Source organism: Calidris pugnax, unplaced genomic scaffold (genome assembly GCF_001431845.1).
Source record: "Calidris pugnax isolate Ruff unplaced genomic scaffold, ASM143184v1 scaffold104, whole genome shotgun sequence".
NCBI classification, from domain to species: Eukaryota; Metazoa; Chordata; class Aves; order Charadriiformes; family Scolopacidae; genus Calidris; species Calidris pugnax.
In genome coordinates, this window is record NW_015090819.1 from 166,227 (window position 1) to 194,100 (window position 27,874).

At 54.6% G+C, this 27,874-nt stretch overlaps 1 protein-coding gene across 1 annotated transcript; it reads left to right on the plus strand.

Moving 5' to 3' along the window:
- IGSF21 (immunoglobin superfamily member 21) lies at positions 1–26,937 on the plus strand. The gene is made up of 11 exons (XM_014939817.1): positions 1–49; positions 388–500; positions 1,032–1,217; positions 12,001–12,122; positions 18,179–18,297; positions 20,083–20,198; positions 20,977–21,424; positions 24,918–25,003; positions 25,224–25,416; positions 25,521–25,559; positions 26,864–26,937. The coding sequence occupies exons 1-11, from the start codon at positions 1–3 to the stop codon at positions 26,935–26,937; spliced, it is 1,545 nt and encodes a 514-aa protein (XP_014795303.1).
- Positions 26,938–27,874: the final 937 nt, after the last annotated feature.

Consider the following 27,874-nt stretch of genomic DNA (forward strand, 5'->3'; position numbering starts at 1 on the left):
ATGAAGACGAGCCCCAAAATCTGGGCGCCCGGGGTTTATTTGGACAAAGGTGGGTAGTTATGAAAAGCTGAGGAGAAGAGCAACAAATCCATCGGTCCTTGCATTTGGGTGCCATAAGCTGGTAAATAAGGTCAGGAAGGATTTTCCCCAGCTGGTGCTTTTTTGGGTGCTTTGGGAGCAGCTGAACATCATCTCTGCAAGGGGGCAAGATGCCACGCTGATGGGCTTGCCCATGGGTTACCCCCATGTGGGATGGAGCCAGCCTTTCCTCCCCGTGGTAGAGCTATGGATACCATAAAAGCATTTGAAAATACCATTTTATCCCCTTGCCCCGTCCTTCCCCGTCAGCTCACGTCTCTTTTTTTCCTCTTCTCCACTTTTTGCCAGCCTACCTGACGGTCAGCATCGAGCCGCTGCCACCCGTGGTGGTGGGAGACGCCGTCACCCTGAAATGCAACTTCAAGACGGATGGGAAGATGCGGGAAATCGTCTGGTACCGGGTAAGTGGCGCCGGTGCCTCTTCCCTGCCCTTGGGGACGGGGGGGACACGAAGCCACCCGGCTGCTCTGCTCCTGGACGACGGAAGGTCAAGGCTGGATGGGGGAGAGAAAGGCAGACGGCGCTGGCGCTGATGGGAATATTGATTATTGAAGCAGGCAGGCAGGCTAGCCTTTGAAAACCTGGCGGGGGAGAGATGTAAAACAGCTTTGCAATCATCTTGAGGCCTCCGGGAGGCTTTCTCCAGGCGTTTTGTTATGTTTTTCTGATGGATTCCGGGTTGGCAGGCTCAGTTCGGTGCTGAGGGGCTTCGTTGGGGCCAGCTGGGGTCTGGGTGCTGCAAAGATTTTCATGTTGAGTGTGAAATTATACAAGGTGCTTTGGGAGCAGCTGAACATCATCGCTGCAAGGGGGCAAGATGCCACGCTGATGGGCTTGCCCATGGGTTACCCCCATGGGTACCCCCGTGGGATGGAGCCAGCCTTTCCTCCCCGTGGCAGAGTTATGAATACCATAAAAACATTTGAAAACAGTATTTTATCCCCTTGCCCCGTCCTTCCCTGGCAGCTCACGTCTCTTTTTTTCCTCTTCTCCACTTTTTGCCAGCCTACCTGACGGTCAGCATCGAGCCGCTGCCACCCGTGGTGGTGGGAGACGCCGTCACCCTGAAATGCAACTTCAAGACGGATGGGAAGATGCGGGAAATCGTCTGGTACCGGGTAAGTGGCGCCGGTGCCTCTTCCCTGCCCTTGGGGACGGGGGGGACACGAAGCCACCCGGCTGCTCTGCTCCTGGACGACGGAAGGTCAAGGCTGGATGGGGGAGAGAAAGGCAGACGGCGCTGGCGCTGATGGGAATATTGATTATTGAAGCAGGCAGGCAGGCTAGCCTTTGAAAACCTGGCGGGGGAGAGATGTAAAACAGCTTTGCAATCATCTTGAGGCCTCCGGGAGGCTTTCTCCAGGCGTTTTGTTATGTTTTTCTGATGGATTCCGGGTTGGCAGGCTCAGTTCGGTGCTGAGGGGCTTCGTTGGGGCCAGCTGGGGTCTGGGTGCTGCAAAGATTTTCATGTTGAGTGTGAAATTATACAAAAAAAGAGGGTGTTTTTTATGCTGGGGGGGAAATTGTGCAAAATTGAGGGTGTTCGGGGCTTGGGGAGCAGCACTGGGCTCTTCACGTTGGGCTCTTCAAGCATCCCCAAAAAAACCTTTCCCCTTCCCATCCCTGTCCCCAAAATGCTCCTGGCTGTGGGATGCTGACCTGGAGCAAAGCAAGACTTACAGCACCAGGTTTTATTTGGGGAGAGGGGGGTCTGGAGGCTGTAGCTTTCCCCCCTCCCAGCATCACTCCCATCTCCATGGGATCCAGCCTGATACAACGGTCCAGTGCCACACTTTTGGCTTTCTCCAGGAATTTCAGAATAAGCTGCCAAACACAAATAAAACCCCCACAGCGGTTTGAGCAGAGAAAACCGAGAAGTTTTCCAGAATGGGGAAAAAACTCAGCTCTTTGCTTGAATGTTTGCTCACGGAGGAGGCAAAGAAAGAACTAATTTTGCTGGTGGCCCCGGATGAAGCGACCGCCCTTTGTTGTGAAATATTTTTTTCTTGGTTTTACCGTCTTGTTTCTGCTCCCTGAACAAGGAGCATCTCTGCCTTAAAGCTCTTCTCCGCATCTAGGCAGGTTTATAAATAGGCAAAGGTGCTCTCTGGGCTGATATATATTCAGTTGCAGGAGCGCGGTGCGTGCACAGGAGTATTTCCATCGAGTGCTGGCTGTTTGCTATATATATGTATATTTAGGTGTGTAGGGGATATAAGTAGAGAAACAGCAACACATAAACCAAAAAACTGTCCCGAACCCTAAATTCTTGCAATTGGCTTCGTCTCCCTCTTTTCTGGGGGGGAGGAGGCTTTTTGCACGGTGCTCCTTCCACTAGCACTGCCATCTCCACCAGGTTTTTCCTTCCCGTTTCCACTCGGTAATATTGGATTAACCCACTTTCTCGCGAGCTGGGGCTGGATTTGCATAATCCCCCCCTGCACTGGGGGATGCTGGAGCCCTCAGCGAGAGCATGACGCGCCGGGGCGGCCGAGCAAATTACGCTCCAAGAAGCCACAGAGAGGGAGGGAGGGAGGGAGGGGGCAAAAATAACCCAGCTTTTATTTTTATCATCACAAATCCCCCTTTCTTCCAGGTTTTTTATCCCCCTCCTCCCTTTCCCTTTTGCTCCTTTCCCAGGGAGTTTCCCACATTTGGCAAGTTGGGTGTTTCATAGAGCATCTTGGGTTTTCCCAAAGTCCCTCCTGATTTTAGGGGTTTATCTCCTTTTTTTCCCCCCCATTTTGTCTCATTCACGGATTTTTGCACCTGCTCCGACCCTCAGTCTCAGCTCCCACAGGCAGGAGGTGACGGATGGTCTCGGGCGAGCCAGAGTGGAGATGCTGGGGCTGTGGAGTTATATTTATACCGTTTGTAAATCATCCTGACAGCGTCTCTGTGCGCGGCACCGGAGCAGTGGAGTGTGGCGGGGTGAGGACTCGCTGGGGCTCCCCTTTCCCGTGGTTTATTTTTCAGGGAGCAGAGTGAGCTTGTGGGGTTTAAGGATGCAGAGCTGCTCCAGGAGCACGCGTCGGATTGCCAGGGGAGAAGGCAAAAGAGGGGAGCACAGCAGCAAATTTGAGTGTAGAGCATAGGGTGGGTGCAGAACCCATCAGGGTGGGTGTATAACCCATGAAGTGGGTGCATAACCTGTAGGGTGCATCTATAATCCATGGGGCTCCTCCATAACCTGTGGGGTGCATCTATAATCCGTGGGGTGCATCTATAATCCATGGGGTGCATCTATAATCCATGGGGTTCATCCATAAACCATGGGGTGCATCTATAACCCATGGGGTGCACCCATAAGCTATGGGGTTAATCCGTAAACTATGGGGTGCATCCATAACCCATGGGGTGCATCTATAATCCCTGGGGTTCATCCATAAACTGTGGGGTGCATCTATAACCCATGGGGTGCATCTATAACCCATGGGGTGCATCCATAACCCTTGAGGTGTGTGCGTGACTCATTGGGAGCATGCATAACCCATTGGGGTGCAGGGTGGGTGCATAACTCACGGGGGGGTGCGTGTGTAACTCATCGGGAGTGTGCACAACCTGTCAGGAGTGTGCATAACCCATTGGGGTGCATGCCTGACCCATGGGGTGCACGCATAACCTGGAGGGAGCCTGCAAAACCATGGGGTAGGTGCTTAACCCACTGGGGAGTGTGTATGTCCCATGGGGTGGGTGTATAACTCATCAAGAGCATGCGTGACCCATGGGGTGGGTGCATAACCCATGGGGTGGGTGCATAATCCATAGGGTGGGTGCATAACCCATCAGGAGCATGCATGACCCATGAAGTGGGTGCATAACCCATCAGGAGCATGCATGACCCATGAAGTGGGTGTATAACTCAGCAGGAGCATGTGTGACCCATGGGGTGGGTGTATAACTCATCAGGAGCATGCATGACCCATGGGGTGGGTGCATAACCCATGGGGTGGATGCATAACCCATAGGATGGGTGTATAACCCATCAGGGTGCATACATAACCGATCGAGGTACCTGCATAACCCAGCAAGGTGCATGTATAACCTGTCAGGAGTGTATATAACCCATAGGGGTGCGTCCATAACCCTTGGGGGGTGTGCATGACTCATTGGGAGCATCCATAACCCATTGGGGTGAGTCCATAACCCCTGGGGGGTGTGCATGACTCATTGGGAGAGTGCATAACCCATCAGGGTGCACGCATAACCTGTTGGGAGCGTGTGTAACCTATCAGGGTGCATGGATAACCCATGGGATGCGTGCATCATTCATCAGGAGCGTGTATAAGTCATTAGGAACACGCATAACTCATCAGGAATAGGTGGCACCCATTGGGGTGGCTGCATGGAGCATGCATAACCCGTGGGGTGCATGCAGCACCCATCAGGAGCATGCGGCACCCCTGGGGGTACGGGGTGCATGTCTAACCCACTGGTGTGCATGCATAGCTTGTAGAGAGCTTGTGTAACCCATGGGGTGGGTGCAGAACCCGTTAGGGTGGGTGCAGAACCCATGGGTGGGCACATAACCCATTGGGGTGGATGTAGAACCCATGGCGTGGGTGCATAACCCATGGGGTGGATGCATAACCCATAGGATGGGTGTATAACCCATCAGGGTGCATACATAACCGATCGAGGTACCTGCATAACCCAGCAAGGTGCATGTATAACCTGTCAGGAGTGTATATAACCCATAGGGGTGCGTCCATAACCCTTGGGGGGTGTGCATGACTCATTGGGAGCATCCATAACCCATTGGGGTGAGTCCATAACCCCTGGGGGGTGTGCATGACTCATTGGGAGAGTGCATAACCCATCAGGGTGCACGCATAACCTGTTGGGAGCGTGTGTAACCTATCAGGGTGCATGGATAACCCATGGGATGCGTGCATCATTCATCAGGAGCGTGTATAAGTCATTAGGAACACGCATAACTCATCAGGAATAGGCAGCACCCATCGGGGTGGCTGCATGGAGCATGCATAACCCATGGGGTGCATGCAGCACCCATCCGGAGCATGCGGCACCCCTGGGGGTATGGGGTGCGTGTCTAACCCACTGCTGTGCATGCATAGCTTGTGGAGAGCCTGTGTAACCCATGGGGTGGGTACAGAACTCGTTGGGGTGGGTGTAGAACCCATAGGTGGGCACATAACCCATTGGAGAGGGTGCAGAACCCATGGGGTGGATGCAGAACCCATGGAGTGGGTGCAGAACCCATTGGGGTGGGCGCATAAACCGTTGGGGTGGGTGCAGAACCCATGGAGTGGGTGCAGAACCCATGGGGTGAGTGCAGAACCCATGGGTGGGCACATAACCCCTTGGAGTGGGTGCAGAACCCATGGGTGGGAGCATAACCCCTTGGGATGGGTGCAGAACCCATGGGTGGGCACATAACCTGTTGGGGTAGGTGCAGAACCCATGGGTGGGAGCATAACCCCTTGGGATGGGTGCAGAACCCATGGGTGGGCACATAACCCATTGTGGTGGGTGCAGAATCCATAGGTGGGTGCATAACCCATTGGGGTGGGTGCATAACCCATGGGTGCGTGTAGAACCCATGGGTGGGTGCAGAACCCATTGGGGTGGGTGTAGAACCCATGGGTGGACACATAACCCCTTGGAGTGGGTGCAGAACCCATGGGTGGACACATAACCCCTTGGAGTGGGTGCAGAACCCTTGGGTGGGCACATAACCCCTTGGAGTGGGTGCAGAACCCATGGGTGGACACATAACCCCTTGGAGTGGGTGCAGAACCCATGGGGTGGGCACATAACCCATTGGGGTGGGTGCAGAACCCATGAATGGGCACATAACCCATTGGGGTGGGTGCAGAACCCTTGGAGAGGGTGCAGAACCCTTGGGTGGGCGCATAACCCCTTGGAGTGGGTGCAGAACCCATTGGGGTGGGTGCAGAACCCATTGGGGTGGGCGCAAAACCCATAGGGTGGGTGCTGGGAGGCATAAGGGGGCTTCTTACCACGGGAAAGACAGGTAAAATCCCACCGAGAAGCATCATGCCCCAAAGCAGCCCCCCCAGGCCCCTTCTCCAGCACCTCCCCTAGGAGCCCCACGGGAGGGCGAGCGGGGGGGGCAGGAAGGGCCAACATTTTTCTGGGGTCAGAAGACCCCTCGGTGTGATCCGCCGCTTCCAGGTCGCTTGAAATGCCAACAACTCGGGGAGGCCCGGGATGAGCAAAGGGGCTTTTTTCACGGCGTAAACAAGAACACGCGCCGTCCGCAGAGGTGTTAATTAACATCCAGCCACCCCCATCCCCCCCGGTCCCCGCAGCAAATTCATCTCCAGAAGGTGTGATTTGCTCAAGAACATGTACCAACACGGGGCCAAACACCTTCTGAGGTAGGCAAGGGCCCAAAAGGCCTCGGAGGAGAAGCGGGTGGTGGCATCTTCGCAAACGAGCTTGTAATGAGCACTGGAAAACGAGCGCGGAAAGACCTGGGAGCTGTCGAGCTGCTCCCATCGTGGGCGTCCCAGGGGGGGTCACACTGGAGACCTGATGAGTATGGTCACTGCCACGCTGCAGCCAGGGCTGGGGAGGGAGAAAATTATTTTTTGCAGCAGTGCAGAGATTTTTTTTTTTTTTTAAAAAAAGAAAATAATAATAGAGAAGTGGGAGAGGGAGGGAAGGTCCTCGGAGTGTCCGCTCGGGCTCTGCACGGACAGCTGGCAGGGGGAAGCAGGCAGCTTGTACACACAGCTGGGGGGCTCACGTGAGATGATTGGGGGGGGGAGGGAAAAAAAAGTGTTTTCCACATTTTTGGTGGCAGAGGAGGGGCCGGACGTGATCCCCAGGCGGAGGGCAGCTCGCTCTCCCCCTGCCCGGTGGGGACCAGGGGCTTGGGCAGGGGATGTACGGCAACGAGAGCTGGGGATGGAGCCCGTGGGGAGTCGTTCTGCCTCAATTAATTAGAGTTTGGTGCTCAGTCTAATTAGCAAGAAGGAGAATAACTGGGAGCTGGGGCTGGTGTTGCTGACTGCGGTGTCGGTGTGTGGGCATTGCTCTCTGTAGCACCCGTGGTGGATGGACAATGTTCTCCACAGCACCCATGGCCATGGGCTGCATCAAAAGAAGCGTGGCCAGCAGGGCCAGGGAGGTGATTCTGCCCCTCTGCTCTGCTCTGGGGAGAACCCACCTGGAGCACTGCGTCCAACTTTGGAGTCCTCAGCACAGGAAGGACGTGGACCTGTTGAAGTGGGACCAAAGGAGGCCACGGAGATGCCCCAAGGGCTGGAGCCCCTCTGCTGGGAGGGGGGGCTGAGAGAGTTGGGGGGGTTCAGCCTGGAGAAGAGAAGGCTCCGGGAAGACCTTGGAGCCCCTTCCAGTCCCTCAAGGGGCTCCAGGAGAGATGGGGAGGGACTTTGGATGAGGGAGGGGAGCCATAGGAAGAGGGGGAAGGGTTTGACACGGAAAGAGGGGAGATGGAGCTGAGATGTGGGGCAGAACTTCTTTGGTGTGAGGGTGGTGAGAGCCTGGCCCAGGTTGCCCTGAGAAGCTGTGGCTGCCCCATCCCTGGAGGGGTTCAAGGACAGGTTGGAGGGGCCTTGGAGCAACCTGGTGTGGTGGGAGGTGTCCCTGCCCTGGGCAGGGGGTGGCACTGGGTGGGCTTTAAGGTCCTTTCCAACCCAAACCATTCTGTGATGGACATTGCTCTCTGTAGCACCCACACATGAGCACTTCTCTCCATGGCACCCATTCAGGTGACCTTTGCAGGCAAGGGGATGTAGACCATGACCCTGTGGGTCCCCCTCATCCCATCTTCAGGCCGTTCTCCCCATCCTTCATGCAACACCTCTCATTTTCAAGCTCCTGGCTCGGTGTGTGGGGATTGCAAAACGTTTTGCCCCATCGAGGGGCTCGTTGGGCCGGTCCCTGGCCAGCAAACGCCCCTGGGCTCCCAAACCCATGGCCATGGCAAGTAGGGTCTGATGCATTACAGACGTTGGCGGCGCCAACGGAGCTGCCTGATCGATGGTGACAAAGCTCAGTCCCCACGGGGGCTTCCTCTGCCACTGCCCATTAGGAGAAATGAGACGTTACAGCCCCGGCCGGCGGCTCCAAGCGGGAAATGTTGCTGGTGACAGTGATAAAGTCACTGCTCGCAGCAGCGTCGGCTCCAGGGGAGGGGGAAGACGGGATGGAGGAGCCAAGAGAAGGGCACCCGAGGTGCTGAGGCTGATGCCAGCCCTTCCCACACCATAGGATGTTGCTGGGAGAGCCCGGAGCCTTGGCCAGTTTGGGGATGCTGGTTTGGGGATGCTGGTTTGGGGATGCTCGGGAGGAGCCAGGTTGGAGGCACCAGGATGCATCTCCCCGAAATTCACGGCCCCCTCCAAATTTTCAAGCCAACCCAGTTGACGGCAGGTTGTGCCTCCGATTTATAAACCTGCTCCCCCCTTAGGGGAAAAAAAAAAAAAAAAAACAAACAACCTCAAGTTTTACGGCTGCGGAGAAATTCTCTAAAATCTGAGCAAAGCTGCTGATGGAGAGATCTCGGGCCGGTAACTGTGAGAGGTCTGACTCGTGCCATTCATCTCCGCGCCAGCTGGGCCGTCTCTGCGCCTCGGAGACGATAATTTAAATGTCAGTGTGGGGAACTCTCTTAATTTCTCATGCTCAGGCGGGGAGAGAAGGTCACGAGCACCAGCAGGGTTTATTGAGCTCTCTGTTACCGCCGGGCGAGGGTATCGCTCCGGCTCCGGGGAGGCAGCGGGGAGCCCCCAACTGCACCTCCCAAAAATCACACGACTCTCCTGGAGCATCAATTCCATCGTGCACGTGGGTTAATGATGCTGGAGAGGGGGGTAGGGGCATGGGTGCTGCACTTCAGGGGATGGAGATGGGTTGCGGTGCTCATTCTGGGATCAAACCATCCGGGTTCGGGAAAATAAAGCAACTACTCTCTGTTTTTGGAAGCCAGGTTTGCCGCTGGTGGTGTTTTGGGTATCCCCGAGCAAGGTGGAACCAAGTGGTCCAGCAAGATCAGGGTGAGAGGAGGGATTTCAGCCAGCTGAGCCTGAGTGATCTGGGGAGGGAGGCAGAAAAAAAACTAAGAAAGGGTTTTTTCCAGCGTAATGCATTTCTCCCAATGGCTGTGACACAGAATAGTAGAACCATGGAATGGTTTGGGTTGGAAGGGACCTTAAAGCCCTCCCAGTGCCACCCCCTGCCCTGGGCAGGGACACCTCCCACCACACCAGGTCCCTCCAAGCCCCCTCCAACCTGCCCTTGAACCCCTCCAGGGACGGGGCAGCCACAGCTTCTCGGGGCAACCTGGGCCAGGCTCTCACCACCCTCACACCAAACAAGTTCTTCTCAATATCTCATCTCCTTCTCCCCTCTTTCCATGTCAAACCCTTCCCCCTTGTCCTAGGGCTCACCTCCCTGATCCAGAGTCCCTCCCTATCTCTCCTGGAGCCCCTTTAGAGCCCCTTCCAGTCCCTAAGGTTTCCCCTGAGCCTTCTCTTCTCCAGGCTGAACCCCCCAACTCTCTCAGCCCCCCTCCCAGCAGAGGGGCTCCAGCCCTCCCAGCATCTCTGGGGCCTCCTCTGGCCCCGTTCCAACAGGTCCATGTCCTTCTGCTGTTGGTGGCCCCAGAGCTGGAGGCAGCACTGGGTGAGGGGGGTCTCCCCAGAGCGGGTCAGAGGGGCAGAATCCCCCCCTGGCCCTGCTGGCCACGCTGCTGGGGATGCAGCCCAGGATGTGGGGAGGTTTTCTGGGCTGCCAGCACACGTTGCTGGAGCATGTGGAGCTTCTCCTCCACCAACACCCCCATGGGTGGTGACAGGGGATGCTGCCAAACCCAGTGCTACCCCCCGAGCACACTAAGCCACCCCTTAGCTCCTTTGGGGTATTTTTCCTCTTCCTATAGCAACTGCTTGTTGTATTTGCTTGGAGAAAGGGTGTAAATTCAGCCCCAGGATGAGGGTGGTTTGAAGGAATCTGGTCTGGAGCCCAGCACCCCTCACCCTCCTGGGGTGATGCCCCACATCCCGGGGTGCTCTGGAGACCTCCTGTCCTTTATCAACTCACTGTGTCCTCCAAAAATCCCTCGTCCCCATCCCCTCGGTCCCCATCCATCACTCCCCGATGCTTATCTGACCCACCGAGCAGCCTGGTGAGAGGCTCAGGGGATATTAATGGCACCAGTGGATTTTGGGGACAGGGAAGCGCCGGGTCGCCGGCGAGGTGAGAGCAGGGGGGGGAGAGGCAGGAGGGGGCTGCCTCCGCGCCAGCAGGAAGGAGCAGGAGGTTAATGTCTCCCCTCACAGTGGCAATCGCCGGGTTTTTGTCAGGAATAAGATTTTTACTGGGGTTTATAAATAATGCAGCAGGCAGCCTCGGGCTGCCTGAGCTCGGCTGCGGCACCTTAAATGGTGCCTTTTCCTCTCCCCGCGTCCCTTTTCCTCCCTTTTCCTCGGTGTGGACACATAATTTGGGGCAATCTTTGTCGGATGCTGCTGAATTCTCATCCTTTTTCTCCCCAGCAAAGCAGCGTTGGGCTTGGCTGCTCCTGCCGCCCCGTGGGTTCATCCAACAACTTTATATGGAGCTCCTCTCCAAAAAAATTGACCCCAGGGCACAGATAAAAGACTGAAAGTAGGTCTAATCCCTGGTGAGAGACTATTTTCTCTGCGCTTTTTCATAGGAGCCTGTTAGCTGCCTGTAATCCCCCGAGGATGCGCCCAGTCTGTGGCATCTTCCCTTGCTGTGCATCCTCGGGGGGATGTGAGGGGTCCCGGGGGGGTGAGTGTCGGCAGAAGAGATGATTCCAGCTGTATTTTTCCCATTTTCATCCTCGGATCTAGCTCAATGCTCTCCTGCTTCACCCACATCTGTCCAGGTGTGCTGGGGAACCTGCAAACTCCTGGTCCGTGGGCATCATCACCTCCACCATTCCCTACTCCACTCCCCCTGAGCATCCCCATCCTCTGTCCCATCCCCAGAATAATCCCTGGAAAACCCTCAGACCTGACACTCAAAGAGCTTCTCCATCCGGCAGCAGCTCCAAGGTTTCTCCCCAAACCCACCCCCGGGGCGTAATTAAAAGTCAGGAAAAATCAGAGGCGTCCTTGAAAACTTCCCCTCGTTCCCAAGGCTGGAGATTTACAACTCCGATATTTCTTCTTGCAGTTCCTGATCCCGTGTCCATGCCAGCCTGTATTTTCTTTGCAATAAAAACCTCAGCTTTGGCTAATAAATTTGTAGAGGTGGTTTTAGTGACAGCTTTGCTTTTTTTTTTCCCCTTATTTTTTGCCATAAAAAAGGGGGAAAAGAGAAAATCCAGAATCAAAGTTGAGTTTTGCCCTCTGCTGGGTGGGGAGAGTGGAGTCTCCTCCCAAGAGATGCTGGGTTTGGGGGGTTAATCCCTAAAATCTCCTTCCCCTGTGCCTGGTCTTTAAAAAAAACAACTATCTTAACCCTCTAATGAATTCCACTTAAACCCTCTAGCCCCAAAATGCCCGTTTCCCATCTGCACTGCGCTCTTCTGCCTTTTCCTCCTTAATTTTGCATTAAACTTCACTCCTCACAAGAGGGGGAGGTAAATCTGAAGGCACTGGGGAGCATGGGGAAGAAACAAGTCTTCCTCAGTCCCAAAAAGAGCCTTTTTCCACTTAAACCCTGGTGAGGAGCTGGAGATAGGAGATGGTGGTACCATAACTGGATAGAAATGAGCAGGTTTTGCTTGTAATCTAAACAGGCTCGTAAGAAAGAAATAATATGTACTGCATTTTAATAAAAATACTGAAAATAACGATATCAAAAATAAATATCTTAATAATAAAAATCGTATAAAGAATTAAAAAGGGGGTGCAGCTTCTTGTGCACTTGCAAAAGTGACCACGGGTGTTTCATATGTGGGTTTTTTTCTTGCAGGTCACCGACGGGGGCACCATCAAGCAGAAGATCTTCACCTTCGATGCCATGTTCTCCACCAATTTCTCTCACATGGAGAATTACAGGAAGAGGGAGGATCTGGTCTACCAGTCCACCGTGCGGTAAGTCACCCTCATACCACCTCCTCTGATCTGTTGTCTGCTCTTTAAGGCCTGTTTTTTGGGTTTTCTCCCCATTTTGGGGCAGTTGAGGGTACTCGGGCAACACTCGAGGTGGCCTCTTTGGCTGTGGGTGGGGATTCGTTGCGTTGCAAAGAAATTATCATCCTTTAATGCACCGTCACCAAATATCTGAGGTCTGTCCCCACCATCCTGTTTGTCCCTAGGGAAAAGGTGACATCGGTGGAGATTTTCAGGGGTGAAAATGGGCAAAGAAAAGCAAGGCTTGGGGAAAAAAAAAAAACAAACCCACATATATTTATATATATATAAAAGAGGCAGCGTGGAAGCTTGTCTTTGCTTTTCTTCCAAGTGCGAAATCACTTGCAGGAGTGTCAGCTTTATTACTAATTACACACTTGCTTTATTGCTGGTGTTATAAAAACAAAACTGGAGCCTGAAAAAAAAAAATGTCAGGGGGAGACTTAATTCAAGGCAAAGAGGCTGGGGTGAAGTATTCATTTTTCATGTGGTTTGGTGCCTTTTTTTTTTTTTTCCCCTTTTGTTTCCTGTTTAAATTGGAACTTGCTGATCGGATTTCAAAGCTCGTTTTTCCCAGCGTGGGGTCATAAAAATTCGGTGTATGGTGGGGAAAATACAGTCGTTTCTTCGAGGTGACGAGATGCTTTGCACCTCCCTTTGTTTCCTGTTTAAATTGGAACTTGCTGATCGGATTTCAAAGCTCGTTTTTCCCAGCGTGGGGTCATAAAAATTCGGTGTATGGTGGGGAAAATACAGTCGTTTCTTCGAGGTGATGAGATGCTTTGCACCTGCAAAGGTTGGAAAGGGCTCGGAATGGCTCGTCCCGTTGGATGTGTGCAAGCATGAAATCCTTCCTAATTCTTTGGAATTTGAATTTTGGGGGGGTTTTGCTGGTTTTCCGGCTACATTCAGAGCTATGTTTTATTGTAAGCAGTTGTGTTAGGTGGGTGCATGGGAATAAATGTGAATATAGAGTGGAGGAAAGAAGCAGGAAAGCAGGGCTGGAGAGGAGATGATTGGGATTACTCAGGAGGATGCACGGGGCTTGCTCAGGGGAGGCTCAGGAGATGCTCAGAGGATGGTCAGGAGGGTCTGGGGATCCTCAGGATGCTCAGAGGCTGCTCAGGAGGATGTTTCAGGCATGCTCAGGAGATGCTCAGAGGATGCTCAGGAAGGTCAGGAGATGCTTAGGGATGCTCAAGTGATGATCAGAGGTTGCTCAGAGAGATGTTCAGGAGATGCTCAGGGGTTGCTCAGTGGATGCTCAGGAGGGCCAGGAGATACTCAGGAGGATGCTCAGATGATACTCAGGATGCTCAAGGGTTGCTCAGGAGGACGCACAGGGCTTGCTCAGGGGAGGCTCAGAAGATGCTCAGAGGATGGTCAGGAGGGTCAGGGGATGCTCAGACAGTGATCACAGGTTGTTCAGAGGCATGATCAGGGGTTGCTCAGGAGGATGCTCAGGCAATGATAAGAGGTTGCTCAGAGAGATGTTCAGGAGGATGCTCGGAGGATGCTCAGGATGCTCAAGGGTTGCTCAGGAAGATGCACAGGGCTTGCTCAGTGGAGGCTCAGGAGAAGCTCAAGATTCTCAGGGGATGCTCATGAGGGTCAGCAGATGCTCAGGGGTTGCTGAGCAACCCTGAGATCCTGGAATCATCCTGAGATGCTCAGGAAGGTCAGGAGATGCTCAGGGGAATGCTCAGAGGATGCTCAGGAGGGTCAGGGGATGCTCAGACAGTGATCAGAGGTTGCTCAGAGAGATGTTCAGGAGATGCTCAGGGGTTGCTCAGTGGATGCTCAGGAGGGCCAGGAGATACTCAGGAGGATGCTCAGAGGATGCTCAGGTGATGACCAGTTGTTGCTCAGGGGTATGTTCAGGAGATGCTCAGAGGTTGCTCAGGAGGGTCAGGGGATGCTCAGCAGGATGCTCAGAGGTTGCTCGGATGCTCAGGTGATGACCAGTTGTTGCTCAGGGGTATGTTCAGGAGATGCTCAGAGGTTGCTCAGGAGGGTCAGGGGATGCTCAGCAGGATGCTCAGAGGTTGCTCAGGAAGATCCACAGGGTTTGCTCAGGGGAGGCTCGGGGGATGCTCAAGCAATGATCAGAGGTTGCTCAGGGGGATGTCCAGAAGATGCTTAGAGGATGCTCCAGAGGGTCAGGGGATGCTCAGACGATGCTCAGAGAGATGATCAGAGGTTGCTCAGGGGGATGCTCAGGAAGATGCTCAGGCGATGATCAGAGGTTGCTCAGGAGGATGTTCAGGAGATGTTTAGAGGATGCTCCAGAGGGTGAGGGGATGCTCAGGGGATGCTCAGAGGATGCTCAGAGAGATGATCAGAGGTTGCTCAGGAGGATGTTCAGGAGATGCTCAGGGGCTGCTCCACTCCTTGAGCTTTGTTTCCCCGTGTAGCACAGGCTCCGCTCAGCCGCTCACTCGGATGTTGTACAAATTTCTGACACGACTAATTATTGTTTAGAGGAGGTTTTGGCGGCTTCACAGGCAGATTACACGTTCCCTAACTCAACACCCTTGCTTTCCTGCCATAAACCCAGCGGTTTTCCTTGGCGCTGGATTTAGCCATTGCAGGGAGCACGGGGAAAATTGGGGAATTAAACCAGACTAAACCAGCCCCCAGGCACAGAGCAGGACATCCCCACCACGAGCATCCCTTGAGGAAGGGACAAGGGTGTTACACCGTCCCGGCGAGGCAAAGCAGATGTGCTTTTTTTTTGGGTTTTTTTTTTTTTGGCTCAGAAACGGCCGTTTTGCTCCCTTTCACCGCGCGTTGTAGAACTAATAGAATTTGTGAGCAGAAAATTTCGCCGCCCTAGGACCAAGCACTTAAAAGCATTGGCAATCGTCAGCACGGCGCCGGCAAATCGTCCGTGGAGCCGGGGATGTTCGCGGTAAAAGTGTTTTCACGCAGTTGTTTTCAGAGGAAAACAGCAAACACGCCTGGGGAGAAAGGAGTTATTTCCCGGAGGGTATGAAAAGAGCTTGTTTTCTGAATCGGTGGCTTGATGCTTTTATTTCGGGAGGGATCCTGCCTTATTTGGGGCTCTGGTGAAGAAGAGGAGCGCTATCGGGAAGCGTTTGGTGATGGGTCAGTCGCTTCCCGACCGTTTCTACTCAGGTCTTCTCTCCCTTTCATTTTACCCTTCTGTATTTTCATCTTTTTTTTTTTTTCTTTGAAAAAAAAAATATCTTTTTAATGGCACGGTCACGTCGGTGCCGTCCCACGGAGCGTTATCCCGGGCGGCGCGGCTCTTATCTGCGCGGCGCAGAGGGCTGCCGGGGCTGCCTCCTTTCATACCAGCTTTGAACGCCGCCCGCTCAGATGTGAAGAGCAAAGCCGGGAGATATCCATTTTTTTTCCTCCCCTCCTCTGATTAAAAACCCACCCTTGTCGAGTAAGGCACTGCTTTATGAATATCTATATAATTTTTTTTTTTTTTCTCCTTATTTCCAGCGTGCTTAGAGGACGCAAAGGACACAATGGGCTTTGCAGGGCTGGGGGGTCTCCTCTCTCCAGTCCCTGCCGAGCGCAGAAGCATCAAACCAACCCAATTAAGGATCGTTTTACACCCAAATCCGTGCACAAGCCCAAAGGGGCAGCCACTGGGATGTGGGGGGTCCCCAGCTTGGCAGGGATGGAAACTGCCGGTGCCCCTAACGAAGGGTGTGGATGATTTCCCGCTCGGCGCGTGGGTAATTAGAGGCTGGAACAGATGGCGAAGGCTTAGTTGAAAGCGTGGCAGCCATTAAAAGGAGCTGCCAAGCGACTGTTCGCTTTGACGGGGGCTTGTTTGTGCTGGCGGGGGGCTCGCAGGGCGAGGGGGAGGTGTGGGAAGGCAGCCAGGGGCTTTCGGAAAGCAGCGCCTGATCCTCCCCCTCCCGAGTGGGGAAACTCCACAAGGTGCTCGCCTGGGTTTCTCCGGAAAAATCCAGGGAGGGGGGTTTTAAGCTGGGGGTGGCCTGGCAGGTGCTCCATGTGGGAATTGCCCCCGTCCTCATTGAAACAGAGGGACGCTGGCAGTCAGCAAAGGGGCTCCTTTGCAGCTGGCACAAGTGTGTCCACCTCTGGCAGCGCCGATCCTTCTGCACATCTTCCTCTCCTGTTTTATATATATAAAACATCCTTTTTTTTATGTACCTGTATAAATGGGATAGGGATGGGGATGAGGACAGGGATGGGGATGGAGTCAGGGACAAGGGATGAAGATAGGGACAGGGGCAAGGATGGGGACAGAAACAAGGATGAGGATGAGGAAGGGGATGGGGTCGGGGATTGGGTCGAGGATGGGGATGAGGACAGGGATGAGGATGGAGTCAGGGACAAGGGATGAGGATGGGGATGAGGATGAGGATGGGAATGGGGATGGGGATGGGGACGAGGATGGGGATGGGGATGAGGATGGGGATGAGGACAGGGATGGGAATGGAATCAAGGACCAGGGATGAGGATGAAGATGGGGATGGGGATGAGGATGAGGATGGGAATGGGGATGGGGACAAGGATGGGGATGAGGACAGGGAAGGGGATGGAATCAAGGACAAGGGATGAGGATGAAGATGGGGATGGGGATGCGGATGGGGATGGGGACAAGGATGAGGATGAGGATGAGGATGAGAATGAGGAGGAGGATGGGGATGGGAATGGGGACAAGGATGGGGATGAGGACAGGGATGGGGATGGACTCAGGGACAAGGGATGAGGGATGAGGATGGGAATGGGGATGGGGACGAGGATGAGGACAGAGATGGGGATGGAGTCAGGGACCAGGGATGAGGACAGGGACAGAGGCAAGGATAAGGATGGGGATGGGGATGAAGTCAAGGATGGGGATGGAATCAAGGATGGGGATGAGGATGGGAACTTGGTTGAGGATGGGGATGGAGATGGAGATGAGAACGAGGATGGGGATGGGGACAGGGACGGAGACGAGTGGGTATGGAGGACACCGTGCTAACACCCTAGCTCTGCTCTCCGGCAGCTCCTCCACTCTGTGTGTATATATATATATATTTCTATCTATAAAGAATCTAGATAATGTATCAATCAAAGCGTGCTCTGGATTTGCTTGGAATTTGGGCTTTTCCTATGAGGAGAGGCTGAGGGAACTGGGCATGTTTAGTTTGGAGAAGAGGAGGCTGAGGGGAGACCTCATTGTCCTCTACAACTACCTGAAAGGAGGGTGGAGAGAGGTGGGGGTTGGCCTCTTCTCCCAAAGGACGAACGACAAGACCAGAGGAAATGGTCTGAAGTTGGGGCAGGGGAGATTTAGATTAGATATTAGAAAGAATTACTTTACTGAGAGAGTGGTCAGGCCCTGGAACAGCCTGCCCAGGGAGGTGGTGGAGTCACCATCCCTGGAGGTATTTAAGAAACGTATAGACATGGCTCTTCAGGGCATGCTCTAGTGCCCAAGGTTATTGGTTTATGGCGAAGTGTTGAGTGTGGGGTTTAGTTGGTGGGTGCGGTGTTTTTGGTGGGCGTTTGGTGTGGTGTGTTTTGTATTTGTTTTTTTTTGGTTTTGGTTTTTTTTTTTTTTTTGGGTGGTTGGACTCGATGATCTCAGAGGTCCCTTCCAACCACTAAGATTCTGTGATTCTGTGATTCATCCGCCGTGCTTTGCTGCAGCCGTTGCATGGCCCAAGCCGCCCGTAGCGTCGGGCTCCGAGCCTTTTCCACGGGCGTTTTGCAGGCGTTTAGTGTCCACGCTTGGTGGGTTTTTGCTCTCAGCGGTGCCTTTCCCTCCCGTACGCTTCTCCTTTCAATAATGCAATTACTTACCCTCCCGAGGAGCTGTCAGTGCCGGTAAACTCCAGCTGCTAAAGCGCATTACACAGCTCTCTCCTGCAGTTATTAATAGTTTATTGATCCCCGTTGCTGGTGAAAGGCAACCCCGTCCCAACGCCTTGATATCCGGACGGGGAACGCCTCATCCCCCGGGAGAAGGGGGTTTGGGATGGTGTGGGGAGCAAGCAGTGAGCCCCCTCTCTCCTCCCCAGCCTCCCCGAGGTTCGCATTTCGGACAACGGTCCCTACGAGTGTCACGTGGGGATTTATGACCGAGCCACGCGGGAGAAGGTGGTCCTGGCCTCCGGGAACGTGTTCCTCAACGTGATGGGTGAGTGCAGCCCCCGGGTGGGTGGGACCTAGGGGGGAAATGGCTGTGGGGTCTCGGGTTTGGGGAGACAGCGGGGATTTGGCTCATTGATGGGGAATAGGGGTGAGGAGGGGGTCAAGGATGAGGAGGGGGTCAGGGATGGAGATAAGGATCGGGACCAGGATGGGGATGAGGATGGGGATGGAGGGATTTGGCTCATTTTCCCATCCCCGGGGATAGGGATGGGGAATGGGGGTGAGGAGGGGGTCGGGGGTGAGGAGGGGGTCAGGGATGAGGATGGGGTCAGGGATGGAGATGAGGATCGAGACCAGGATGGGGATGAGGATGGGGATGGAGATGGGGATGGGGATGAGGACAGGGAGGAGGACTGGGTCAAGGACAGGGTTAGGGACAGGGATGAGGATTGGGACAAGGATGGGGATAGGGATGAGAATGAGGATGGGGATGGGGATGAGAATGAGAATGGGGATAGAGATGGGGATGAGGACCGGGTCGGGGACAGGGATGAGGATTGGGACAAGGATGGGGATAGGGATGAGAATGAGGATGGGGATGGGGATGAGAATGAGAATGGGGATAGAGGTGGGGATAGAGATTGAGGATTGGACCGGGTCAAGGACAAGGATGAGGATGTGGTTAGGGATGGGGATGAAGATTGGGACAGGAATGAGGATGGGGACAGGGACGGGGATGGGGATGAAGATGGGGATGGCAATGAGGACAGGGACGGGGATGAGGACAGAGATGAGGAATGGGGACAGGGATGAGGATTGGGACAAGGATGGGGATGGGGATGACAATGAGGATGGGGATGGGGATAGGGATGAGGATGGGGTCAAGGACAGGGATGAGGATGGAGTTAGGGATGGGGATGAAGACTGGGACAGGGATGGGGACAGGGACAGGGATGAAGATGGGGATGGCAATGAGGACAGGGACAGGGATGAGGACAGAGATGAGGAATGGGGACAGGGATGAGGATTGGGACAAGGATGGGGATGGGGACAGGGACGGGGATGGGGATGAAGATGGGGATGGCAATGAGGACAGGGACAGGGATGAGGACAGAGATGAGGAATGGGGTCAGGGATGAGGACTGGGACAAGGATGGGGATGGGGATGAGAATGACATGGAGATAGGGATGAGGACAGGGTCAAGGACAGGGATGAGGATGGAGTTAGGGATGGGGATGAAGACTGGGACAGGGATGGGGACAGGGACAGGGATGAAGATGGGGATGGCAATGAGGACAGGGATGGGGATGAGGACAGGGTCAAGGACAGGGATGAGGATGGGTTTAGGGACGGGGATGAAGATTGGGACAAGGATGGGGATGGGGACAGGGACGGGGATGGGGATGAAGATGGGGATGGGGATGGCAATGAGGACAGGGACGGAGATGAGGGCAAGGATGGGGAGAGGAATGGGATGAGGATGGGGATAGGGATGGGTGTGAGGATGGACATCAGGATGAGGATGGGGTCAGGGACAAGGATGAGGACTGGAATTGGGACAGGGAGGGGAATGGGGATGGAGACAGGGATGGGGGCACGGGGATGAGGGCAAGGATGAGGAATGGGGACAGGCACGAGAATGAGGGCAAGGATGGGGAGAGGGATGGGGATAGGGATGGGCGTGAAGATGGACATCAGGATGAGGATGGGGTCAGGGACAAGGATGGGGACAGAAATTGGGACAGGGAGGGGAATGGGGATGGAGACAGGGATGGGGGCAGGGATGGAGGTGGGGGTGTGTGCTAACCCCCCAGCTCTGCTCCCCGGCAGCTCCTCCGACGTCCATCTCGGTGCTCGCTGCCGACACGCCGGCGCCCTTCAGCCGCTACCAGGCGCAGAACTTCACCCTGGTGTGTGTGGTCTCCGGCGGCAAGCCCGCCCCGCTGGTGAGCCCCCGGGGTCTTTAATCTTTCATATAGATATATATGAAACAAGCATGAAAAAGAAATGTATATATTAAAAATACATAATATATATCTTGCTGCTTTTGGAGGCAAAATAAGGCAAACTGTGTCCAGTTCTGGGCTCCCCAGTTCAAGAGGGACAGGGAACTACTAGAAAGAGTCCAGCGAAGGGCTACAAAGATGATTCAAGGATTGGAGCATCTCCCTTATGAGGAGAGACTGAGAGAGCTGGGCCTCTTTAGTCTGTAGAAGAGAAGGCTGAGGGGAGACCTTATCAATGCTGACAAGTATCTCAAGGGAGGGTTGAAGGAGGAGGGAGCCAGACTCTTTTCAGTGGTTCCCAGTGAGAGGACGAGGGGCAACGGGCACAAGTTGGAACAGAAGAGGTTCCACTCAAATATGAGGAGAAACTTCTTCACAGTGAGGGTGCCAGAGCCCTGGAACAGGCTGCCCAGGGAGGGTGTGGAGTCCCCTTCCTTGGAGATTTTCAAGACCCGCCTGGATGCTCCTGAGTAACATGCTCTGACAAGCTCTGGGCAATCCTGCTTCAGCAGGGGGGTTGGACTAGATGATCTCTATGGTCCCCTCCAACTCTAGAAATTCAGTGAAATTCAGTGAAATAGCTGCCTGATGTTCACTCTTTCCATGGGGACCTTGGGAAGAAGCTCCATGTGAAGCTACCCAAGTGGATGTGATGCTGGGAGTGTCCTGGGTGGTGGCTGTCCCCACCGAGCTCACCGTCCCTTTTGTCCCCACTCAGGTGTACTTCAAACGGGACGGGGAACCCATCGAGGCCACCCCGCTGCCGGAGCCGCCGGCTGGCGCTGGGAGCTGGGGACCCCGTAACCTCCTTCACCGCGACCTGGATGACACCAAGGTGCCCAAATCTCTGGCGGCCGAAGGGGAGGTGGGAGGCGGGCAACCCTTGGCCACGGCGGACCCTCCCCGGGGGCTGGCGGCCGAACGGGGTCCCGTCACCGAAACCATCCCCGAAACTGTGGTGAGCCGGGAGTTCCCCCGGTGGGTGCACGTGGCCGAGCCCATCTACTATTTCCGTCACACCCACGCCCCCGTCAGCGACGGGACGGTGGAGGCAAGAGCCACCCTCACCTGGACCCTCAACCCCCAAATCGACAACGAAGCCCTCTTCAGCTGCGAGGTGAAGCACCCGGCGCTCTCCATGCCCATGCAGTCCGAGGTGACGCTCGGTAAGTGTGGGGTTTGGGGGGGTGGGGGTCTTTTTGGGGTCTTTTTGGCAATTCTTTGCAACTTTTGCAATTCTTTGCACTTTTTGTAATTCTTTTTGTAATTTTTTTGTGATTTTTTTTGCCTTTTTTTCATATATTTTTTCTTTTTTTATTTCCTTTTTTCTCTTTTCTTCTTTTTTTTTATTTTTTCTTCTTTTCTTTTTTTCTTCTCTTCTTTCTCTTTTCTTCTTTTTTTACTTCTTTTCTTCTTTTTTCTTCTTTTTTCTTCTTTGTTCTTCCTTTTTCTTCTTTTTTTTACTATCTTTTTTCTTTTTTCTTTTTTTTTCTGACTTTTGTTTTTCCACTTGTTGCATTCTTTCACTTTTGCTTTACTTCTGGAGTTTTTTTCAGGCACTCACGGGTTACAGTGGGGTGTCACCTAGGGCTGTGTGATGACAGGAGGACGTGATGCCAGGGTTCCCCAAAAAAGTAGGGTTGAGGCTAGTGGGTTTTGGGGGGGGTTCACCAAACAAGAGAAGAGGTTTGCTGTGTGTTGTAGGGGAGACAGAGCTTAGGGGGGACTGTGTGGGGCAGGATGGGGTGCAGGGAGGGAGGAGCACAAGGGCAGTTTTGGGGGGGTGAGATGGGACTTGGTGCTAGCAATAGGGGTGCTGGGGGGTGGTTGTCCTGGGGTCCATGGGGCACAGAGCCCCTCGTGCGTGGGGGAGGTAAGGAAAGAGGTTGTGGGGCTGCTGCCCCCCAAGTCCTCATAGCCTCAGGGTGGCCCATAAAGAGGAGCAAGCCCTGAGGGGTGCAGCCCCCCCATCCCAAGCCATGGAGGATGCTATAGGGTGGGGTTTGCTGGGTCGATGTAGGGCTGGGGTTGGGAGGGGGCGGTTGAATCATGCAGTGGGGGTTTGGGGTGATGTGTGGGGCTGGTAAGGGGGCAATGGAGGTTACTGGGGTATCAGAGCAAGGCAGAGATGTCAGAGGCAGGGGGTAATGTGGGCACAGCCCTAGATTTGGAGGTCGGGGGACTGTGCTGGGAGAAGCCCCCTCTATGAGAAGGGGATGGGTGTTTCCATAGAGGGGGGAGGCAGAGGACTGAGGCAGGGGGGGCAGCGAGGGGCTGGTTTTGGGGGGAGACAGGGCTGTGCTGGGTGTAGGGATGAGTGGGGAGGGGGATGTTAAAGGTGGGGGCTCTGTTGGGGGACCTGCTGTTTGGTGGATCTTTGCCTTGGTTGCCTGCAGAGCAGGTGAGGAAATTGGTAACCCCTTAATGTTCCCTCCTGTGGGGTGTAACTCTGGGAGGGGGGGACAAAAGAGCTCCCCTGGATATGTTTTGGGGGGGGGGAACTCCTTCACCCCACAGTGATGTCACCTCCATCCATCTATACCCAGTCCCAGGAGACCTGAGGACATACCGTCACCCTCGTTGGCCATCACCCTTGTTGGCCATCACCACCCAACTCATCCCAGTGGGTATTTCTGGGGAGGAGCCAGCCTGCCCCCGGGGCTGGTGAGGCCCCAGCTGCCATGGGGTGGTGAGGTTGACACCAGGGCTGCCCCATTGGCTCCCAGCAGTCCCAGGACCCTAGAAAAGCAGAAGCTCCCCAAGTGACCATGGGAGCTGTTGAGCAAAGTAGTTAGTGGAGCCCCTCGCTTCTGCCCCATCTTGCCCCCAGGTAAGGCTGGGGCTCCCCTACCTTCTCCAGGTTCCCCCTCAGAAGAGGCTGAGCTCTCCACCAGTGTTATCCCAGCTTCGGGGCATCCTCCTGGGCAGGCTGTTCTATCCATCCTCCCCTTGAGCCAGGAGGAGAAGACTGGGCTTTGGTTCTGGCCAAGTAGGACACTTGGCTCGCTGCATCAGCAATGATGCACCATCTCCTGGAGAGCTTCTCCTCGTTGGCTTTCCACCCATCTTTGGCACGGGCTTCAGCGTGCACAAGCCTGTCAGTGCCGGTGCTCCGTCTCTTTTCCTTCAGCTCATCAACCGCCTCAATTAGTGGGAGGTTGGCAGCAACGAGGAGGTCAATGGGAGGTTGGCAGTCAACAAGGAGGGCAGCAGCTCTCTTGCTAATAGATGGCCCTCCTTTATCTGTTCCTCCCCACTGAGCATTACAGCTCTCTCCCAGCATACAACCGGCCAAAAAATAACCCAAGCCCTGCATTTTCACACCTTCTGCACCTCAGGTGTCCACTCTCTGGGCCATCATGACTTTGATGGCTTCCTGCTTTGCCTCCAGAAGCTCTAATACCTGTAGCAGCAAAGCTCTCCCCACACCGACCTCCCACAGCTCTCCCCATCCCCTAAGATGATCCTCCAGCCTGTGTGTCTCGCTGGGTGCCCCTCCACCACCATCCATACCCAGTTTTTTGGCACCATCGCTGCAGATCCCCCCCTTAACCCCCTCCCTATGTATAAATAATATATATACACTATATGTACTCTCAATAAAAACCACATTGAAACCAAGACAAACCATTCTCTTCAGTACAGAGAACATTCCTTCAGTACAGACCATGGCATGGTGCAATCATCTGCAGCCCATCACCTCCTCTTTAACACCAGAGGGCCAGATCCTGTGTGGGTAGTCCAGGTGCTCAGCCGTGGTCTCTGGCTCATGTCCATGAGGAGCCTCCTGGGGCCTGGCTGCCCTTTCTCAGGACCAGCATCCACCAGTACAGACCACTGTGCTTTCTGGTGGCTGTTTGTCCCTTTGTGTTGTGTCAGGGTGATATCCAGGCTCAGCCTGTCCCATCCATGGTGGCACTTGAATATACGAAGGATGAGACACCCACCTCCTGCCCATTTTTCCCTTTTAACCTGCAAAAGGCTCTTTCCACGCAAAGCCCAGGCAGCTCCTGAGGCTGTCTCATCCCACCCACGGTCCAGAAGGGACATCCACACAACCCCGACCTATCTGGGAGCAACGAGCAGACCCCCAGGTGTGGTGTCACCACCATGGCTGGCTGCATCACTGCTTCTCCTCACAATGCACCAGGCAAGGGCACCCCAAGTCTAGTGTTGGAAAAGGGGTCCCCTCCTCTTTACGGGGCTGTCCTTTTGTTCCAGCAAGACTTAGTGGCCATCTCCCATGCCAGCAGCACTTGTGTGTGACTTACCAAGGCCACCTTGTCCTTGGGGTGCTTTCCTGAGGTGTCCATCTCCATGGCTTCAAACCAACCTGGCCCGTCTTGATCCCTGTTTCTGAGCAGAGAAGGGCTTAATTAGGCAATATGTCCTTCACCACCAATGCATCCCATTACAGTCACCTATCAATCTTCCCGTTCGTCTGCCTGTGGGGTCCTTGCCTACCTGTCCATCAGTCATTTGGACGTCCGTCAGCCTGTCCATCAATCACTCAGCCCTCAGCCCCATCGGCTGGCACTCACTGCCACCCCCTCACCATGCTTGTTCATCACACCATCATTAACCCTGGCCAAGGGCACTCCACCAGCACCGGGAACCCCTCTCTCACCTGATGTCCCTTCTTCTCCCCTTGCCTTGCAGTTGCTCCCAAGGGGCCGAAGATCACGATGACCCCAACAAGAGCCCGCGTTGGAGACACCGTGCGGATCTTGGTGCAGGGCTTCCAGGTCAGCATCCCCATTGCCATGGGGCGACGCCACATCAATGGACAACCCTTGCATCCCCACCAGCACTTTATGGGGTTGGCTTGGTGGCCTTGGGTTACATCATGGGCCCTACATTGGTGCACTCCTGGGAGTTTTAGCTGTACCCCATCCTTGCTCCAGGTGGGAGACAGGGTTTTCTCATCCCCTACACCCATCTCACTGCTTCCCCATCTCCCCACAGAATGAAGTCTTCCCCGAGCCCCTCTTCACCTGGACCCGGGTGGGGAGCCGGCTCCTCGACGGCAGCGCCGAGCACGACGGCAAGGAGCTGGTGCTGGAGCGGGTGCCAGCCGAGCTCAACGGCTCCATGTACCGCTGCACGGCCCAGAACCCCCTGGGCTCCACCGACACCCACACCCGGCTCATCGTTTTTGGTATGGTGGCACCGTGGGGTCACCCCTCCCTCCATAAATCCTCACTCATCTCTCGTATCCCCCCCTCAATAACACTGTCTCTCTCTGCTATTTCCTTCCATTAGAAAACCCAAATATTCCCAGAGGAACAGAGGACTCCAATGGTGAGTAGTGGTGGCACCGGTATTTTGACCCAAAACCCCCCAGGGAGGGAAGAACCATGCAGAGAGCATGGGCCATCTAGATGCCCAAGCCATCTCTCTCTGCTATTTCTTTCCCATTAGAAAACCCAAATATTCCCAGAGGAACAGAGGACTCCAATGGTGAGTAGTGGTGGCACCGGTATTTTGACCCAAAACCCCCCAGGGAGGGAAGAACCATGCAGAGAGCATGGGCCATCTAGATGCCCAAGCCCTTGGCCCTCTCTCCTTGCCTTGCTCCAAGCCCTGGAGCATCTCTCCTTGCCTTGCCCCAAGTCCTTGGTCCTCTCTCCTTGCCTTGCTCCAAGCCCTGGAGCATCTCTCCTTGCCTTGCCCCAAGTCCTTGGTCCTCTCTCCTTGCCTTGCTCCAAGCCCTGGAGCATCTCTCCTTGCCTTGCCCCAAGTCCTTGGGCCTCTCTCCTTGCCTTGCTCCAAGCCCTGGAGCATCTCTCCTTGCCTTGCCCCAAGTCCTTGGGCCTCTCTCCTTGCCTTGCTCCAAGCCCTGGAGCATCTCTCCTTGCCTTGCCCCAAGTCCTTGGGCCTCTCTCCTTGCCTTGCTCCAAGCCCTGGAGCATCTCTCCTTGCCTTGCTCCAAGCCCTGGAGCATCTCTCCTTGCCTTGCCCCAAGTCCTTGGCCCTCTCTCCTTGCCTTGCTCCAAGCCCTGGAGCATCTCTTTTTGCATTTCCCCGAGTCCTTGGGCCATCTCTCCTTGCCTTGCTCCAAGCCCTGGAGCATCTCTCCTTGCATTGCCCCAAGTTCTTGGGCCATCTCTCCTTGCCTTGCTCCAAGCCCTGGAGCATCTCTCCTTGCCATGCCCCAAATCCTTGACCTTGCCTTGCCCCAAGCCCTTGAGCATCTCTCCTTGCCTTGCTCCAAGCCCTTGGCCCTCTCTCCTTGCCTTGCTCCAAGCCCTGGAGCATCTCTCCTTGCCTTGCTCCAAGCCCTTGGCCCTCTCTCCTTGCCTTGCTCCAAGCCCTGGAGCATCTCTCCTTGCCTTGCTCCAAGTCCTTGGCCATCTCTCCTTGCCACGCCCCAAATCCTTGAACATGTCTTCTTCCATGGCCCCAAGTCCTTCCCCTTGGCAGGAGGGATGTCCTCGCAGGGCCCTGTGGATGCTCCCCACAACATCCCTGACCTGCTGCCTGGCCCACACAAGCTCCACATGCTTTGGGTGCCTTCCAAAAAAAGCAGTGACCCCATCCTACTTTGAACCCAAGGGGTGAGATGTGGCTCCCTGACCTCTCCATCCATTTCTTCTCCTGCCCAGGTTCACTTACAGGCCACCGCGGCTTCAGACTAGTTTTGGCGCTCACCCTAACAGTGATCCTGGAGCTCACGTGAAGCTTCGCCTGCCTCTTCCTCCTCCTCCTCTTCCTCCGTACGGCTCCACCTGGCATTTCCACCTCCGTCAATCGGTTCTCTCGCTTTCTCTCTCTCTCTTTTTTTTTTTTTCTGTACTATTTACAGTCTCGGTCTCTTTCTGTCTGTGTCTTGGCTTCCTCAGACAATTTAATTAAAAGGAAAAAGAAAAAATCTCCCCTGGTAGAAGGCTGTGCTTAATGTTTTGCCTTGTGCTGGAGAACCCAGAACAGTTATGGGATACCCAGAGACTTTGCAAGGTCCTGGGGGGGTGGGGTGGGAGGGTGTCTATTATGCCAGGTCCAGATTTCCCCTGGAAAAATCCATGTACATCATTCCCACTGCACCGAGCTGCTCAAGGTTTCAGCTCCCCAGGGTAGGGAGCATGAGGGATGTGTCCCCATCATGAGGGACGTTGGGGGTGAGTCCTACATGTGGACAACGGCGCTGGGAGCCTGGAAGCTGTGGAACACTTTAAGACCTTGTATCTTGGGTCCTTGGTTGGGGCAAAGGGGCTTTGCTGGGAGATGGGTGCCATGCACAACGCTTGTCCTGGGCTGGATGGTCAATCTCTAGGGACAGATGGCTCCTGATCCAAAATGTCATCACTCACACATGACGTGTGTCCCATCAGGCAGCGCTGGCATGTAGACACCACCCAGGTTTAAAGCACTGCACCCATGGTTGGTCCATCCCACCCTCCCCATCCCTCTGGGCTGATTGTCTCCATGAAAAGGGATAACGGTACCTCAAGCTCCCCCCAGGCACAGCACTACTCCTGCTGCAGGATGGGTTTGTTTTTTCACAAAAAACAGGTGGTTTTGCCTCAATCCTGCCCAGTGCTGGGGGATGCCAGCAGTTTGCCAGGCTGCTTCCCCTCCCCGTGGTGCCCCCAGAACATCCAGCCCCACCAGGATCC

Excerpts from the sequence above, each read along its gene's own strand:
- IGSF21 (XM_014939817.1), top strand. The coding sequence starts at position 1 with ATGAAGACGAGCCCCAAAATCTGGGCGCCCGGGGTTTATTTGGACAAA. Across the intron at positions 501-1,031 it reads GGGAAATCGTCTGGTACCGG|TATTTTATCCCCTTGCCCCG; the intron begins GTAAGTGGCGCC and ends ATTTGAAAACAG. Across the intron at positions 25,417-25,520 it reads CACCCGGCTCATCGTTTTTG|AAAACCCAAATATTCCCAGA; the intron begins GTATGGTGGCAC and ends TCCTTCCATTAG.